General features: G+C 45.0%; 1 protein-coding gene across 1 annotated transcript in view; it reads left to right on the forward strand.

Moving 5' to 3' along the window:
- LOC140726884 (mesenteric estrogen-dependent adipogenesis protein-like) overlaps window positions 1-11515 on the forward strand; it is a 42582-nt gene extending 31067 nt beyond the window's left edge. The window contains exons 5-6 of the mRNA XM_073043848.1: window positions 4092-4362; window positions 9764-11515. Of these exons, the coding sequence (XP_072899949.1) occupies window positions 4092-4362; window positions 9764-9912 (420 nt within the window). The 3' untranslated portion in view covers window positions 9913-11515. The remainder of the gene's footprint in view (window positions 1-4091; window positions 4363-9763) is intronic.
- Window positions 11516-15160: the final 3645 nt, after the last annotated feature.

A 15160-nucleotide genomic window follows, 5' to 3' on the forward strand; every position in this document is an offset into this window, starting at 1 on the left:
TGTCAAATGTTGTAAGGCCCAGATACAGTGGATGTGGAGAGGATGTTTCCTATGGTGGGTGAGTGTAGGATCACTGGGCACATTCTTAGAGTAGAGGGACATCCATTTGGAAGAGATTTTAGGAGGAATTTCTTTAGCCAGAGTGTGGTGAATCTGTTGAATTTGTTGCCAAAGGTGGCTAGGGAAGCCAAGTCATTGGGTATGTTTAAGGTGGAGGTTGATAGGTTCTTTTTCAGTCAGGGCATGAAAAGCTATGGGGAGAATGGAATTAAGATAGAAATGGATCGGCCATGATGAAATGGTGGAGCCGACTTGCTAGGCCGAATGGCCTAGTTCTGCTCCTATTCTTGTGGTCTTACTATTGAGAAAGCAGCCAGTAAAAGAAAGACCAAACTCTGTCTTCAGTTTTCAAATTAGAACGAGGAAAGGAAAGACTGGGTGCCTAAAATTATTAAATCGATCAGTGCTGATGGCTGTAATGCATCCAAACAAAAGATGAGTTGCTGTTCCTCAAATTCATTTGGTGCTGCCAGTGAAGAACTGCGCATGGGAAATGGAAAAGTGAGAAGGCAGGAATGTTTTTTGCAGAGCAGGAGAGGGTGAGACAAAAACAAAAGACAGACCAGTTCAGCGAGATAGGAAATATTGTGTTGAGCATGTGTTCCATAATGACAGACAAGGAAGCTCGTCAAACTCAACAATCGTTTTAATGTGATGAACACAAAACAGATTGGGCAATACTACCAGGAGGGTGAACCCCACCCAGTCTCACCAGACAGGGGAGCTGACCATCAAGTTACAGTCAGGGTAACCCACAAAAACACAAGTGTATTTGTGTAACTGTGTAATCCAAGCTAAAATGCAGCAATAACTTGAACTTCCCACCATAATCCCACAAAAGCATTTGAACACAAGAACAATAAACAGTACAAGTCATTAGAAATGCAGAGGCGGGCTGTTGACCATGCCTCTCCGCAGAGTGTCACAGTGCCCCCACCCGAGGGGGTCAGCTGTCCCCGGCAGCCTTACAGTTCGTGACAAAGTCCAGGAGTCCCGGTGGGTGTGGACACTGCTGCCTGTTTGTGTGAGGCAAGAGGCAGGGCTCCAGGGCCACTTCCTTCCCTCAGTGGTGGCCAAGGGTTGACAGGGTGCCAGCTGGCCCTGGTGCAGCACGACTGCCTTCCACCACTCAGGTAACCACACCCGATATACCACATCGGAGATGTGGATGAGCATCTCTCCCGGCCCCTTCCAGCAGCCTCCAAGCCTGGGGGATAGTCCCTTTTCTGGGAGGGGCAACAGACCCATACTGGGCCCCCCACCATGTACTGCTGCATTGGCACCCTAGACTACTGGCTGGCCCCTTCTGGGACCTGCAAACGTCACAGCAGTGCACGAACAGCTCCACGTCTTGCCTGCACCCTGGCCAGTAGAAGCGTTCACCCAGCCTGCCCAGTGTCTTTGCAGCTCCCAGACGGCCGGCCCCCACCAGCCCGTGCACCGACCATAGCACTATGGCACGGAGCCACTGGGGGACCAGCAGCTGCAAGAGATGTCTGACACCATCGGACAGCTACCACCACTGGAACAGCGGCCTGTCACGCACCCCCAGCGTACCCCACTGCGAGTATAGGGCCTTGGTCTCTGGGTCCAGGGTGGAGACCTCTGCCCACTCCAGCCGTCGTCCCACACTCAGCCATTCCCTCACCCGGCCCAGCACAGGATCGTTCACCTGTTCACTGCGTAGCTGCTGCTCCACGGTGGGGAGGTGGTCGCCGGCTGTCACCGTCACTTGCCCGTGGTTCAGCTGTGTTGTGTTCTGCACCGCCCTGGGCCGCTGTGAAACCGGCGGTTGCTGCTCCTCCCGCTGGAACCGTTTCCTGGAGCTGCTCTGTCGGAGAGCCAAAGCTTCAGCACCGAGGTAGAGAGTTGCCCCCGAAACATCCACACAGGCCGCCCGGCGGGACGGGTCCAGGCCGATGATCCAGGACTCTCTGATGTCGGCGAGCCACACCTCGTGCTCCACTGTGTTTCTCCCCACTGCGATGTGCAGACTCCTCTTCCCTGGCATCGCCGCACAGTCACCGGTAGCGGTAGCCAGCTGGACCGCCGTCGTTGTCCACCCAGGCGGGGATGGCTGGTCCATTTTGGGGAGAACATCGGGACGGATGATGGTGATGATTGACCCTGTGTCCACCAATGTACAGCATCTGATTCTCTCCACCATATAATCCTTGCTCTTCACCCAGAGGGGCGACAACGGAGGGGTTCTGCTGGAGGGCTTGAGTGGCACTGCCCGCTCAGCCTTTCCCAACGGCCGTGCTGGGTCGTGGCACGGTGCCGGTGCAGGGCAGTCCCGGGTCAAATAATCTGGCTCACCGCACCGGCAACAGAGATGGTTTCGTAGCCGGCGGTGGGGTCAGCGTGGCGCTGGTCAGACCCGTCTCACAGGCGGGTGACACAAACCCAGGCTCGCTGCATGCGGGGTGATACTGGAACACCTTGGCAGGCAAAACTGCTTCTGCCTCAGCCAGCGGTGATGGCGACATCAGGCGAACACGCTGTCGAAGGCGCTCCAGCGTCAGCGCCTTTACAAAGGCGTGGAGGGTGAGCTCTTCCTGGGGCAGGGGAGGGAACTGGGGGTAGCCGCGCCGAGCACAGTGGCGGAGATCTGTTGCAAGCATCCCCGTGTTCTCCCACATGGCATCGTCTGCTGCCCAATTCTTCCCTCACTGATTCTGCTCACGGCCTCTGCTCGAAACGCCACTCCCACACCACTACCAGCGCCCTGTAGTCACATTGCTCCACCGGTGTTAAGTTGGGGAGGACCTGCAGAGTATCTCCCTCCAGTGCCAGAGCATGGTGTACCGCCGTCTCGATGGGACTCCACCCGTTGTGCCATGCAGCAAGTTTGACTTGCACCAGGTACGGCTCCAGGCGGCTGGTACCGTTGTATCTGGGGAGCTTCAGGGTGAACCTTGAGGCGCAAATCATCGAGGACCTTTGATCTTCCTGTTCCTCCGGCGGCATCTGCCATGGTGCCCGTCCTCCCACGGCTATGGCGTCTTGGGTTCTCTGGTGCGGGTGGTTACAGAGGCGAGTGATGCACTCCGCTCTGTTCCCCGGGTTGGGGAGCCGGTACGCTCGCTCCATCGGGGTTCTCTGGGAAGGAACAATGCTCGGTTCCCAGGTCCTCCATTTGGGTCTCGTCTTCACGAGCCCTGCCCGTGGTTGCGGGGGAGGATACAGCTCCGTCCCTCGTCTTACTCCCCGGGTCTTAAGGCATTCTATCCAAAAAGGCAGCTCTTCAATCTCCTCGTTGAACTCGCATTCCATTCCTGACACCAATGTGGCGAGCATTTGGTCCATAATGACAGAGGAGGAAGCTCGGTAACTCAACAACCATTTTATTAGGATAAACACGAAACAGACCGGGCACCATGACCCCGGAGAGTGAACCCAACCAGTCTCATACAAACGGGGGAGGCAACCATCACGTGCCCCAGTTACAGTCAGGGTGACCCACAAATACACACGTGAATAACTGTATAACCCAAGCTAAAAACTAACAATAAATAAACTGGAACTTCCTACAGTTATCCCACAAAAGCATTTTAACACAAGAACAATAAACAGTGCTGGTCATTAGAAATGCAGGGCCAGGCTTTCGACCACGTCCACCCCCAGAGCATCATAATATTTTAAAAACTGCCGATTTAAAGTCAAAGAGAAATTAAACAATTCGGAACATGGATAGTTCTGCAAATTAGAATGAGAAAAGAAAAGACTGGGTACATGAAATTATTAATTCGATCAGTGCTGATGACTGCAATATATTCAAACAATTGCTCTTTTAGTATTAAAAATTTCAACTATTTTGACACATACTTTTAAGCATATGCAAAATGTCCCAGTCCTGGTATTTAAAGTAAAGCTGTTGGTTAAGTTTAATTTTATTCAGTGGAATATTGTGAAAAATTTTGGATAACTGGACTCTTCACACATTGCCTTACTGAATGCTATTAAATCATTCTTGATATCTTACTGTAGAATAAATTAATTAGTAATTGTTTTTATCTCCCTCTTGTTAGTTCACCTTGCAAAAAGCAATCCAGTCGTTCTTCAGTTTAAAGGGTGCACATATAACACATGACCTTGGCTTGGAATTCACATGTGAATATAAATGTGATTCGTCAGACGTTTTCCATGGGTGTACGACAAAGGAACTGAATGGAAAAATCTTTGATCTCTCTTCTGTAACTGAAGATGGGAAAAGTAAAGTGAAGAAGTTGTTGGAGCAGATGAGTGAGGCCATTGCTGAAACAGAGATTGGACCCGGTCAGGTCTCTTCATTTCAAACAGGTTTGTGCTAGCTCAGTGTATCACTGGTTTAATCGACATTGACAATTTCTTCACCTGTTGTCTCTACATGGGACTTGACCCTCCCTGACAGTACGGTTTCCATCTTGTCTCTGGCCACTTAATCCAGATGTGCTTTGGCTCCTCTGCTTCCAGCTGTGCCACTGCGTTAGTTCCTGATTTTGGAAAGTCTCATTGTAAACATAAACACAGGATGTATTTCATGCCGAGATCTGTAAAAGACCTACCGGTGGCCATTCCAGATCGGGGCATCGGTGCATCTGTGCTGCCCATCTGAAGGTCACGGAGCAATGGAAACGGGTGCCAGATTCCCCCCCCCCCCCCCATCTCTGCAGCTGGGATGTCTGCTGGCTGAACCCATGCCAGGATAACATAGCACAAGTACAACCCTGCAGGATCAGCTACTGGAAGAAAAATAAATAAAGCTCATGGTTTCGTTTAACTACAGAGCTTTGTAGCTATGCTTTAAATTCCGAGTTTACTTTGAAAAGAGTTTCAAAGGTACATTTAATGTCAGAGAAATGTATACAATACACATCCTGAAATGCTTTTTCTTTGCAAACATCCACGAAAAATAAAGGAGTGCCCCCAAGGAATGAATGACAGTTAAATGTTAGAACCCCAAAGTTCCCCCAGCTCCCCTCCCGCCCACGCGTAAGCGGCAGCAAGCAACGATCACCCCTCCCCCACTAGCAAAAAAAACATCGACACCCGCCACCGAGCACTCAAGTGTGAGCAAAGCAACAGCAAAGACACAGACTTGCAGAACCCCAAAGACTACGCGTTCACCCGGTATTTGACATACCACAGGCTCTCTCCCTCTCTCCCTAATAAGAGGCATCTCTGTTTCACAGCGAGAGGGGAGACCTAACAAACAACTCGCCTGTTTACAGTGTTAAAAGTCTGTTGCGTCGCTTTTTCGAGCTCTGTGTCCAAAGATCTCGGGTCTTCCGGCTCCCACGACACACCGATCTCCTGCCCGGACGCTGACCTCCAATCCCCCCATCTCCAGAACCATGAAATCTCAGACCTCTGAAGGCGAGCGAAGCTCTTAGGCTGCGCTGTTGGTGTGCCGACAGTCGTGGAGCCCCGAGAGCGGATCCCATTCCCGCAAAGAACCGAGTTGTGGTGGCCGTAAAAAAGCTGGTGTGCTGGGTGCCTGCCATCACACAGAAGACTTCGTGCCATGGTTCAGGGTGCAGACTACTGGCAGACTCAGGCTAGAAGATCTCTATTACCTTTCAGTCTTCTATTACTGTTCTGTTCACCAGTTGCCCATTTTCACATGACTTTTCCTTCCCCAACATTTGCCCTTTTCCTCTACAGATCCTGGAGTATCCCAGCCCAAATAAATAGAAATTAGCACCTCCACGGTTCACATTTCCTCTCGGCGACCCATTTCATAATCAAAGCATTTACTTTATTGATCCTTTGATTGCTTGCCTCTTCTTACTGTGCTGTTACATAGGTGCTTATGTAAGTCGGTTAAATCTGTAAATGAATCCAAGGTAAACAAAGGGGCCGTTGAATCAAAGGAGACAAATAGGAATCTACACTATGCATCAGATAAAATATTAAAATAAACAGACAACTGTAGCTGAAATTTAATACATAATATTGGAAAACATTGTGCAGAAGGAGAAAATTAATGACTTGGTACTTTATTTATACCACATTAAAAATCTTCTTAGAAGTTTATTGGACAACGTACTTAATAATTATACTGATACAGCTATCGACCTACCCAACTTTCTTTCCTCTCATTACAAGATGACAACATTTTGACTTTGATCAGAATTTATGGCCATACCCTTTAAAGTAAACTTGTGTATTAGATGATCTGCTAAAATACTTTATTAATGATAGTTAATGTATTATAATAGGCTAATATAACAATCTGATCTTTGGTAATTTAATTACGAGTATCCGGTTTATAATAGAGGTAATATTTCAGAAGCCAGCTACAATAGTTCTCTTTAATAATACTAATGCCACTCTCCAAATTAAAACACACTTTGCTGTAGGGTTTCTTTTTACCCCCAGTATGAGACCATAAGACATAGGAGTAGAATTAGGCCATTCAGCCCAAGGCGTCTGCTCTGCCGTTAACTAGAGTCACAGAAAAGTACAGCACAGAAACAGACCCTTTGGCCTATCTAGTCCATGCCGAACCACTTAAACTGCCTATTCCCATCGGCCTGCACCAGGACCAATAGCCCTACTGTTAATGTACTTATCCAAACTTCTCTTAAATGTTGAAATCGAGCTCACATGCACCACTTGTGCTGGCAGATCACGGCCCTCTGAGTGAAGAAGTTTCCCCTCATGTTCCACTTAAACTTCTCACCTTTCACCCTTAACCCATGACCTCTAGTTGTAATCCCACCCAACCTCAGTAGAAAAAGCCTGCTTGCATTTACCCTATCTGTACACCTGATAATTTTGTATACCTCCATCAAATTTCCCCTCTTCTTCTTCATTCCAAGGAATAAAGTCTAAACTTATTCAATTTTTCCTTATAACTCAGGTCCTCCAGTCCTGGTAACATCTTTGTAATTTTTTTCTGTACTCTTTCAACCTTATTTACATCATTACTGTGGGTAGATGACCAAAAACTGCACACAATACTACAAATTAGCCCTCACGAATGTCTTACATAACTTCAGCATAACATCCTATCTCCTGTACTCAGTGCTTTGATTCTCCTGTACTCAGTGCCTATGTGCCAAAAGCTATCTTTATGACCCTATCTACCAGTGACAACACTTTCAAGGAATTACAGGCCTGTATTCCCTGATCCCCCTTTCCACTGTACTCCTTAGTGCCCAACCGTTTGCTGTGTAAAAGACTCAGTGGTTGGTTCGTCCTACCACCTTGCTCTTGTCTGCATTAAATTCCATCTGCCATTTTTCCAGCTGGTCCAGATCCCTCTGTAAGCTCTCATAGACTTCCTCACTGTTCACTGTGCTCTCAATCTTGGTGTCAGCCACAAATTTGCTGATCCTATTAACCACATAATCATCCAGATCATTGACATAGATGGCAAACAACAACGGACCCAGCACTGATCCCTGCGGCATTCCACAAGTCAAAGGCCTCCAGTCAGAGAGGCAACCATCTACTCCCACAAAGCCAATATGTAATCCAATCGAGCAACTGAACCTTCGTGATCAACCTCCCATGCAGGACCTTGTCAAATGCCTTGCTAAAGTTCGTACCTTGCCTTCATCAACTTTCCTCGAAAAACTCTGTAAGACTGGTTAGACACAACCTACCACACACAAAACCATGCTGACTATCCCTTATCAGTCCATCTCCATCCAAATACTCATATATCCAGTTCCTTAGAATACCTTCAAATAACTTTCCCACATCTGTTGTCAGACTTAACAACCTATAATTTCCTGGTTTATGTTTAGAGCCTTTTTTTAAACAGCAGAACAACATTGGCTATCCTCCAATCCTCTGGTACCTCTCCTGTCGCCAAGGGTGATTTATGTTTCTCTGCTAGGGCCCTGGCAGTTTCTGCACTTGCCTCCCGTAGGGTCCGAGGAAACACCTTGTCAAGCCCTGGGGATTTATCCACCCTGATTTGCCTCAGGACAGCAAACACCTCCTCCTCTGTAATCTGTACAGGGTCCATGAAGTCGATGCCACTTTGCCTCACTTCTATAGACACTGAGTCTGTTTCCTGAGTAAACACTGTTGTAAAAGGAATATTTAATATCTCCCCTTTCTGTTTTGGCTCCACACCTGGATTACCATTTTGATCTTCCAGAGGACCATTTTTGTCCCTTATAATCCTTTTGCTCTGAACATATCGGTAGAATCCGTTAGGATTCTCCTCCACCTTGTCTGCTAAGGCAACCTCATGTCTTCTTTTAGCCTTCCTGATTTCTTTCTTAAGTGTTCCCTTGCATTTCTTATACTCCGTAAATCTTATACTCTACATTGTTCCTACTTGCCTATACCTGCCATGCACCTTTTTTTTTCTTTACCAGGGCCTCAATACCTCTTGAGAACCAAGGTTCCCTTTATCTGACAGGCACGTACAAGCTTTGTACTCTCAATATTTTATTTTTGAAGGCCTCCCACTTACCAAATACACCGGTGCCAGAAAACTGCCTGTCCCAATACATAAACACCAGTTCTTTTCTGATACCATCAAAATTGGCCTTTTTCCAATTTAGAATCTCAACCTGGCGACCAGACCGATCCTTTTTCCATAATTACATTGAAACTAATGGCATTCTGATCACTGGATGCAAAGTGTTCCCCTACACAAACCTGTCACCTGCCCTGTCTCATTCCCTAATGGCAGATCAAGTACCACACTCTCTCATTGGGACTTCTACGTGCTGATTAAGCGAACTTTCCTGAACACATTTGACGAAGTCCATCCCATCTAGTTCTTTTACAGAATGGGAATTCCAGTCAATATGTGGAAAGTTAAAATCACCTTTTTCAACAACCTTACGTTTCTTACACCAGTCTGCATTCTCTTTACTGTTCCGCTAAATCCCTAGGACTGTTAGCCCCATTATGTGGTCATCCATTTCTTATTCCTCAGTTCCAGCCGTAATGCCTCACTAGACAATGTTCTTCAATCTGTCCTGACTGAGCACTGCGGTGACATTTCCCTGACTAGCAACACCATCCTTCCTCCTTTAATCCCCCCCGCTCTGTCATGTCCAAAAAAACAACGGAATCCCGGAATATTGAGCTGCCAGTCCTACCCTTCCTGCAACCAAGTCTCTCTAATGGCTATAATATCCTAATTCTATGTGTTGATCCGTGCTCTGAGCTGATCTGCCTTTCCTACGATACTTCTTGCAATGAAATATACGCAACTCAGAACATGTGTTGCATCATGGCTGAGCTGTTATTCTGCTCGACACTATTCTCCTGCCTTCTCCCTATAACCATTGATGCCCTGACTAATCAAGAACCTATCAACCTCCACTTTAAATATATCCACTGACTTGGCCTCCACAGCCATATTTGGCAATGAATTGCCACCCTCTGGCTAATATGTCTGTAGTTTAAACTATTCAGGAATCAAGGGCTTGAGAATAACCTTGGCAGATGGACAGATTTTCTGGAATTAAAAATAAAAATAAAGTTACCTGATTTTAGTAAACTCCCATCCCCAACTCCTTCCAGAAGGGAAATGAGCCATCATTACTCATTTAGATGTATGTGCAACCACAGTTCAACATGCACTTGTCCCTTGCACTGGCCTAGCAAGACAATAGCTACAGAGAGTAGTTGGGATGAATAATATTGTGTAATAAAATTCAATTCATTTCAAACAGTTTAGTTTGATGCAGCTTTTTCTCCTTCTAATAAGCACCCAATATGTAATCATCTTTTGTTAAAACAGACTTTTCGGGGGATAAAGTATTCCATTCAACTCAACAATTTGCAAAGCACTCATCTGGGAAGGAAACATCTTCATCGCAGTGGCCTGCAGTGAATGAGAAATCGTACCTCCTTCAGTTTACGCAACACTTGCCCAAATATATAGAATGAATGCCTGGAGGAAAAATAAAATAAATTGCTATCCTTTCATTGAAAAGGAATGTTGATGTCCTGATTTATTACCTGGGATAAATGGAAGGTGTACTTTTGTTGTTATTTGGTCTAAGTTGGTTTGTTTTGTGAAGTCTCTGCAACTACTTTATTGGTAAAGGTTGGAGTGATGTGTGAGACTGTTAATATGAGCAGAGGTAACAGTGGCTTATCTTTCTCTAATCAGGAGATAGTTACACATGAAAATGTGGGGGAAAGTGCAGATGCTGGAAATCTGAAATAACTAATTCCTGTCCAATGTGAATTCCACACACATTTGGAAGGGCATTTTCATTTTGATCCATGATTTCTATTGAGATAAAATCCCAGCTGAGCTCCACGGGCCATAGTATGAGTTAGAGGCATAGAGAGGCCCCTTGGCCCCTTGACCTGACCTACCATTCAATGTCACAACTGTTATGATTTTAACTTCAGCTCTGTATTCTTGTCTACCAGTAGTAATCTTTCAACCTCAGCTTTCAAGAACCTGCTTATCTGTTTTAAAGCTGATCAAAGATTTTGCTTCCGCAGCTCTTTCGGGAAGACTCAAAGCATTCTGGGGAAAAGATCACCTCCATATGGCTCAGATGTGGGACCTGTTATTTCAAAATAGTGCCCCCTAGTTTTAGTTTCTCAATGAGAACAAGAATCCTCTCCGCATCACGTATAAAAGGTTTCACGTATAAAATTCTAAAGGGATTGGGCAGGCTAGATGCAGGAAGATTGTTTCCGATGTTGGGGAAGTCCAGAACGAGGGGTCACAGTTTAAGGATAATGGGGAAGTCTTTTAGGACCGAGATGAGGAAAAACTTCTTCACACAGAGAGTGGTGAATCTGTGGAATTCTCTGCCACAGGAAACAGTTGAGGCCGGTTGATTGGCTATATTTAAGAGGAAGTTAGATATGGCTCTTGTGGCTAAAGGGATCGGGGGTATGGAGAGAAAGCAGGTACAGGGTTCTGAGTTGGATGATCAGCCATGATCATACTGAATGGCGGTGCAGGCTCAAAGGGCCGAATAGCCTACTCCTGCACCTATTTTCTATGTTTCTATGTTTCTATCCACCTTGTTGCAAACCCCTTGGGATGCTACGAGAACCCTGCAAGCTTTCATGCCTTTGTTCTAGTTTTTTGTTGCTAAAATACACAATTTATCATCTTCCAACAATATGCTTCATTAGTCAAATCTTTGTCTGCTCACTTGAGCCATCCACAGCCTTTTATCACCTCATTACCTTCTTTTAATTATTTACTCATGTGACTCATCTTTGTTTCACCAGCAAACTTAACAACTGTACCTTCGATGCAAAATCATTTATGGAAATTGTAAAGAGTTGAAGTCCCAGTAGCTCACCACTAATTCTACCTAGCCACCCAGGAAAGTGACATAAATGTTTGTTTGTTGTTAGCCAGGCAATCTTACATCCATTCAAATGTCATCTTACAGCATAATACTAATTTTTCTGCAATAGCTTTTGGTGCAAAAATTTATGAAATGATTTCTGGATTCTACTGGTCTCCTTTATCCACAGTACGTTATTTCTTCAAAGGATTCCAATAAATTGATTGTCCTGTTTCCCTTATTTGTCTCTTGTTCTTGTGTAATACCATGCTATCCAATCCATAGTACTGAAATATATACAGAGCTGGCTGATTAGACCAATCTGGGCTTCCACACAGGTCTAAGTATGCTATAGATAGGCTCATAACATTTAAAAAGAACAGGAAGATGGAGAATTTTTAAATAACTAAAGATTGGTTTTATTTGTCACACTTAAATCAAAACATGTAGTTGAATGTCTCTTCAACTCAGCAAGGATTTTACTGGGTAACCCACAAGTGTTGCCCGCTTCTGACACCCACATAGCATACGCAGAACTCACTAAGCCTAAACCTACTTAAGACTCTTTATCCCATTGAGTTTGCTCTGCCATTTCATCATGGCTGATCCAATTTTCCTCTCAGTCCCAATCTCCTGCCTTCTCCCCATATCCCGTCATGCCCTGACCAATCAAGTATCTATCAACCTCTGCCTTAAATATACATAAAGACTGTGGCAAAGAATTCCACAGATTAACCACTAAAGAAATTCTTCTTCATCTCTGTTCCAAAAGGACACTCCTCTATTCTGAGGCTGTGTCTTAGACTCTCCCACCATATGAAACATTCTCCATGACCACTCTATCAAGGCCTTTCACCATTCAATATGTTTCAATTGGGTCATCCCTCATTCTTCTGAATTCCAGTGAATACAGGCCCTGAGCCATCGAACACTCTTCATATGACAAGCCATTCAACACTAGAATCATTCTGGTGAACCTCCTTTGAACTCTCTCCAGTTTCAGCACACCCTTTCCAAGATAAGGGGCCCAAGACTGCTCACAATTCTCCAGGTGAGGCCTGACCAGTGCTTTATAAAATCTCAAGTTGAGTTTATTGTCTTTTAACTGTATTCATCTATGTAATGTATAGAGAAATGAGACAATGCTTATCTGAATCGGGGTCTAAAGCAAGCAGTACACATAACACATGATAATACATGATAACTTATGAAGGTAAGGATAAAATCTACAGATGAATTACAAACTAAAATACATTAATATTAAATATTGTAAGACAGAGAACAGATTAACTTGTGACACTTCAAATACGATGCGGCAGGGAGTTCATGAACCTAATGGCCTGGGGGAAGAAATTGTTTCCCATTCTGACTGTTCTAATTTAATGCATCATAGTCTCCTGCATGATGGTAGAATGTCAAAGAGCATTCTGGATGGATGGGTGGGACTAATGGCCCTGCATACAGCACTCCTGATAAATGTCCCCGATGGATGGTAGGGTGACCCCCATGATCCTCTCAGCTGTTCTCACAGTACTTTGTAGGGACTTCTGGTCCGATGCTCGACTGCTTCCATACCAGCTGGAGATGCAACTTGTCAGGATGCTGTCAATGGTGCTTCCGCAAAATGCGGTTAAGATGGGGGGAGGGAGCCTTGTTTGCCTAAAACTTCTTAGGAACTGGAGGCGCTGCTGTGCCTTCTTGTTCAGGGAGGAGATATTAAGGGACCAGGTGAGGTCATGCATGATGTGAACTCCCAGGTGCACTTAACTCTCTATGGAGTATCCACAGATTCACAGAGGGGATGGTTCATCTGCAACTTCCTTAAGTCCAGAATGACTTCCTTTGCCTTCTCTAAGTTCAGGCTTCGGTTGTTCTTCTCACACCAATCCACTTTCTCTTTCTACTCCATCTCATTATCATTTTTGATAAGGCCAACTGTTGTTGATGACATGATTTGAGTTGTATCTCGCGGTAGAATACACAGCCTTGAGGAGTGCCAGTGCTCAGCCAGATGGGACCAGACATTGCTGCCCACACAGACTGACTATGACCTTACTGCTAAGAGGTGCAGTATCCAATTGACTCAACATTACATCCTTGTTTTTATATTCTAGTCATCTTGAAATGAATAGTAACATCACATTTGCCTTCCTCACCACAGACTCAACCTACAAATTAACCTTAAGGGAACCCTACACAAGGACTGCCAAGTCCCTTTACATCTCAGTTTTTTGCACCTTCTCTCCATTTAGGAAATTGTCAACCCTTACATTTCTTCTACCAAAGTGCAGGACCAAACACTTCCTGTATTCCATCTGCCTCTTCTTTGCCCATTCTTGCAATCCATTTAAGTCCTTCTGTAGCCTCTCTACTTCCTCAAAACTACCTGTTCCTTCACCTATCTTCATATCTTCTGTAGACTTGGCCACAAAGCCAATGATTCCATCATCCAAGTCATTGACATATAACATAAAATGAAATGGTTCCAACATGGATCCCTGTGGAACACCACTAGTCTTCGACAGCCAACCAAAAAGCCTCTCTTTATTCCCACTCTTTGACTCCTGCTAATCACCCAATACTTTATCCATGCTAGAATCTTTCCTGTAATACCATGGGCTTGTAGCTTGTTAAACAGCCTCATGTGGCACCTTGTCAAAGGCCTTCTGGAAATCCAAGTACACACCATCAAGCGATTCTCCCTTGTCTATCCTGCTTGTTATTTCTTCAAAGAATTCCAGCAGATTTGTCCGGCAAGATTTTGCCTCGAGGAAACCATGCTGACTAAGGCCTAATTTATTATTTCCCCACAAGTACCCTGAGACCTAATTCTTAACAATGAATACCATCTTCCCAACCACTGAGGTCAGACTAACTGGCCTATAGCTACCTTCATGAAGAGTGGAGTATCATTTGCAATTTTCCAGTCTTCCAGAACCATTCCAGAATCATTACTAATGCCTCCATAATTTCTTCAGCCACCTCTTTCAGAACCCTGGGGTGTACACCATCTCATCCAGGTGACTTATCTTACTTCAGTTTCCCAAGAATCTTCTCTCTAGTAATGGTTACCACAAACCTCATGATCCCTGACACCTGGAACTTCCACCAAACTGCCACTACAGTGAAGACTGATGCAAAATACTTATTCAGTCTGTCCGCCATTTCGTTGTTCCCCCATTGCTACCTCTCCAGTATTGTTTTCCAGCGGTCCAATATCCACTCTCACCTCTTTTACACCTTATGCATCTGAAAAAACTTTTGGTATTCTCTTTAATATTATTGGCTAGCCTAGTTTCATATTACTTCTTTACCATCTTTATGACTTTTTTAATTGCCTTCTGTTGGTTTTTAAAAGCTTACCAATCCTCTAACTTCCCACCAATTTTTGCCCTATTACATGTCTTCTCTCTGGCTTTTATGTTAGCTTTGACATGTCTTGTTAGCCACGGTTGTGTCATCTTGCCTTTAGAATACTTCTTCCTCTTTGGGATGTATATATCTTATGCCTTCCCAATTGCTTCCAGAAATTCCAGCCATTGCTGCTCTACCATCATCCCTGCCAGTGTTCTTTTCCAATAAATTCTGGGCAACTCCTCTCTCATTCCTCTGTAATTCCCTTTACTCCACTGGAATACTGATTCATCTTACTTTAGTTTCTGCTTCTCAAATTGGATCATATTATGATCACTTTCCCCTTGGGGTTATTGTACCTTAAGCTCCCTGATCAATTCCGGTTCACTGCACACTACCTAATCCAGAGTAGCTGATCCTCTAGTGGGCTCAACCATGAGCTGCTCTAAAAAGCCATCTCGTAGGCAGTCTAGATACTCCCCCTTTTGGAATCCAGCACCAACCTGATTTCCCCA

Source organism: Hemitrygon akajei, chromosome 4, assembly GCF_048418815.1.
Source record: "Hemitrygon akajei chromosome 4, sHemAka1.3, whole genome shotgun sequence".
In the NCBI taxonomy this organism is placed as follows: domain Eukaryota; kingdom Metazoa; phylum Chordata; class Chondrichthyes; order Myliobatiformes; family Dasyatidae; genus Hemitrygon; species Hemitrygon akajei.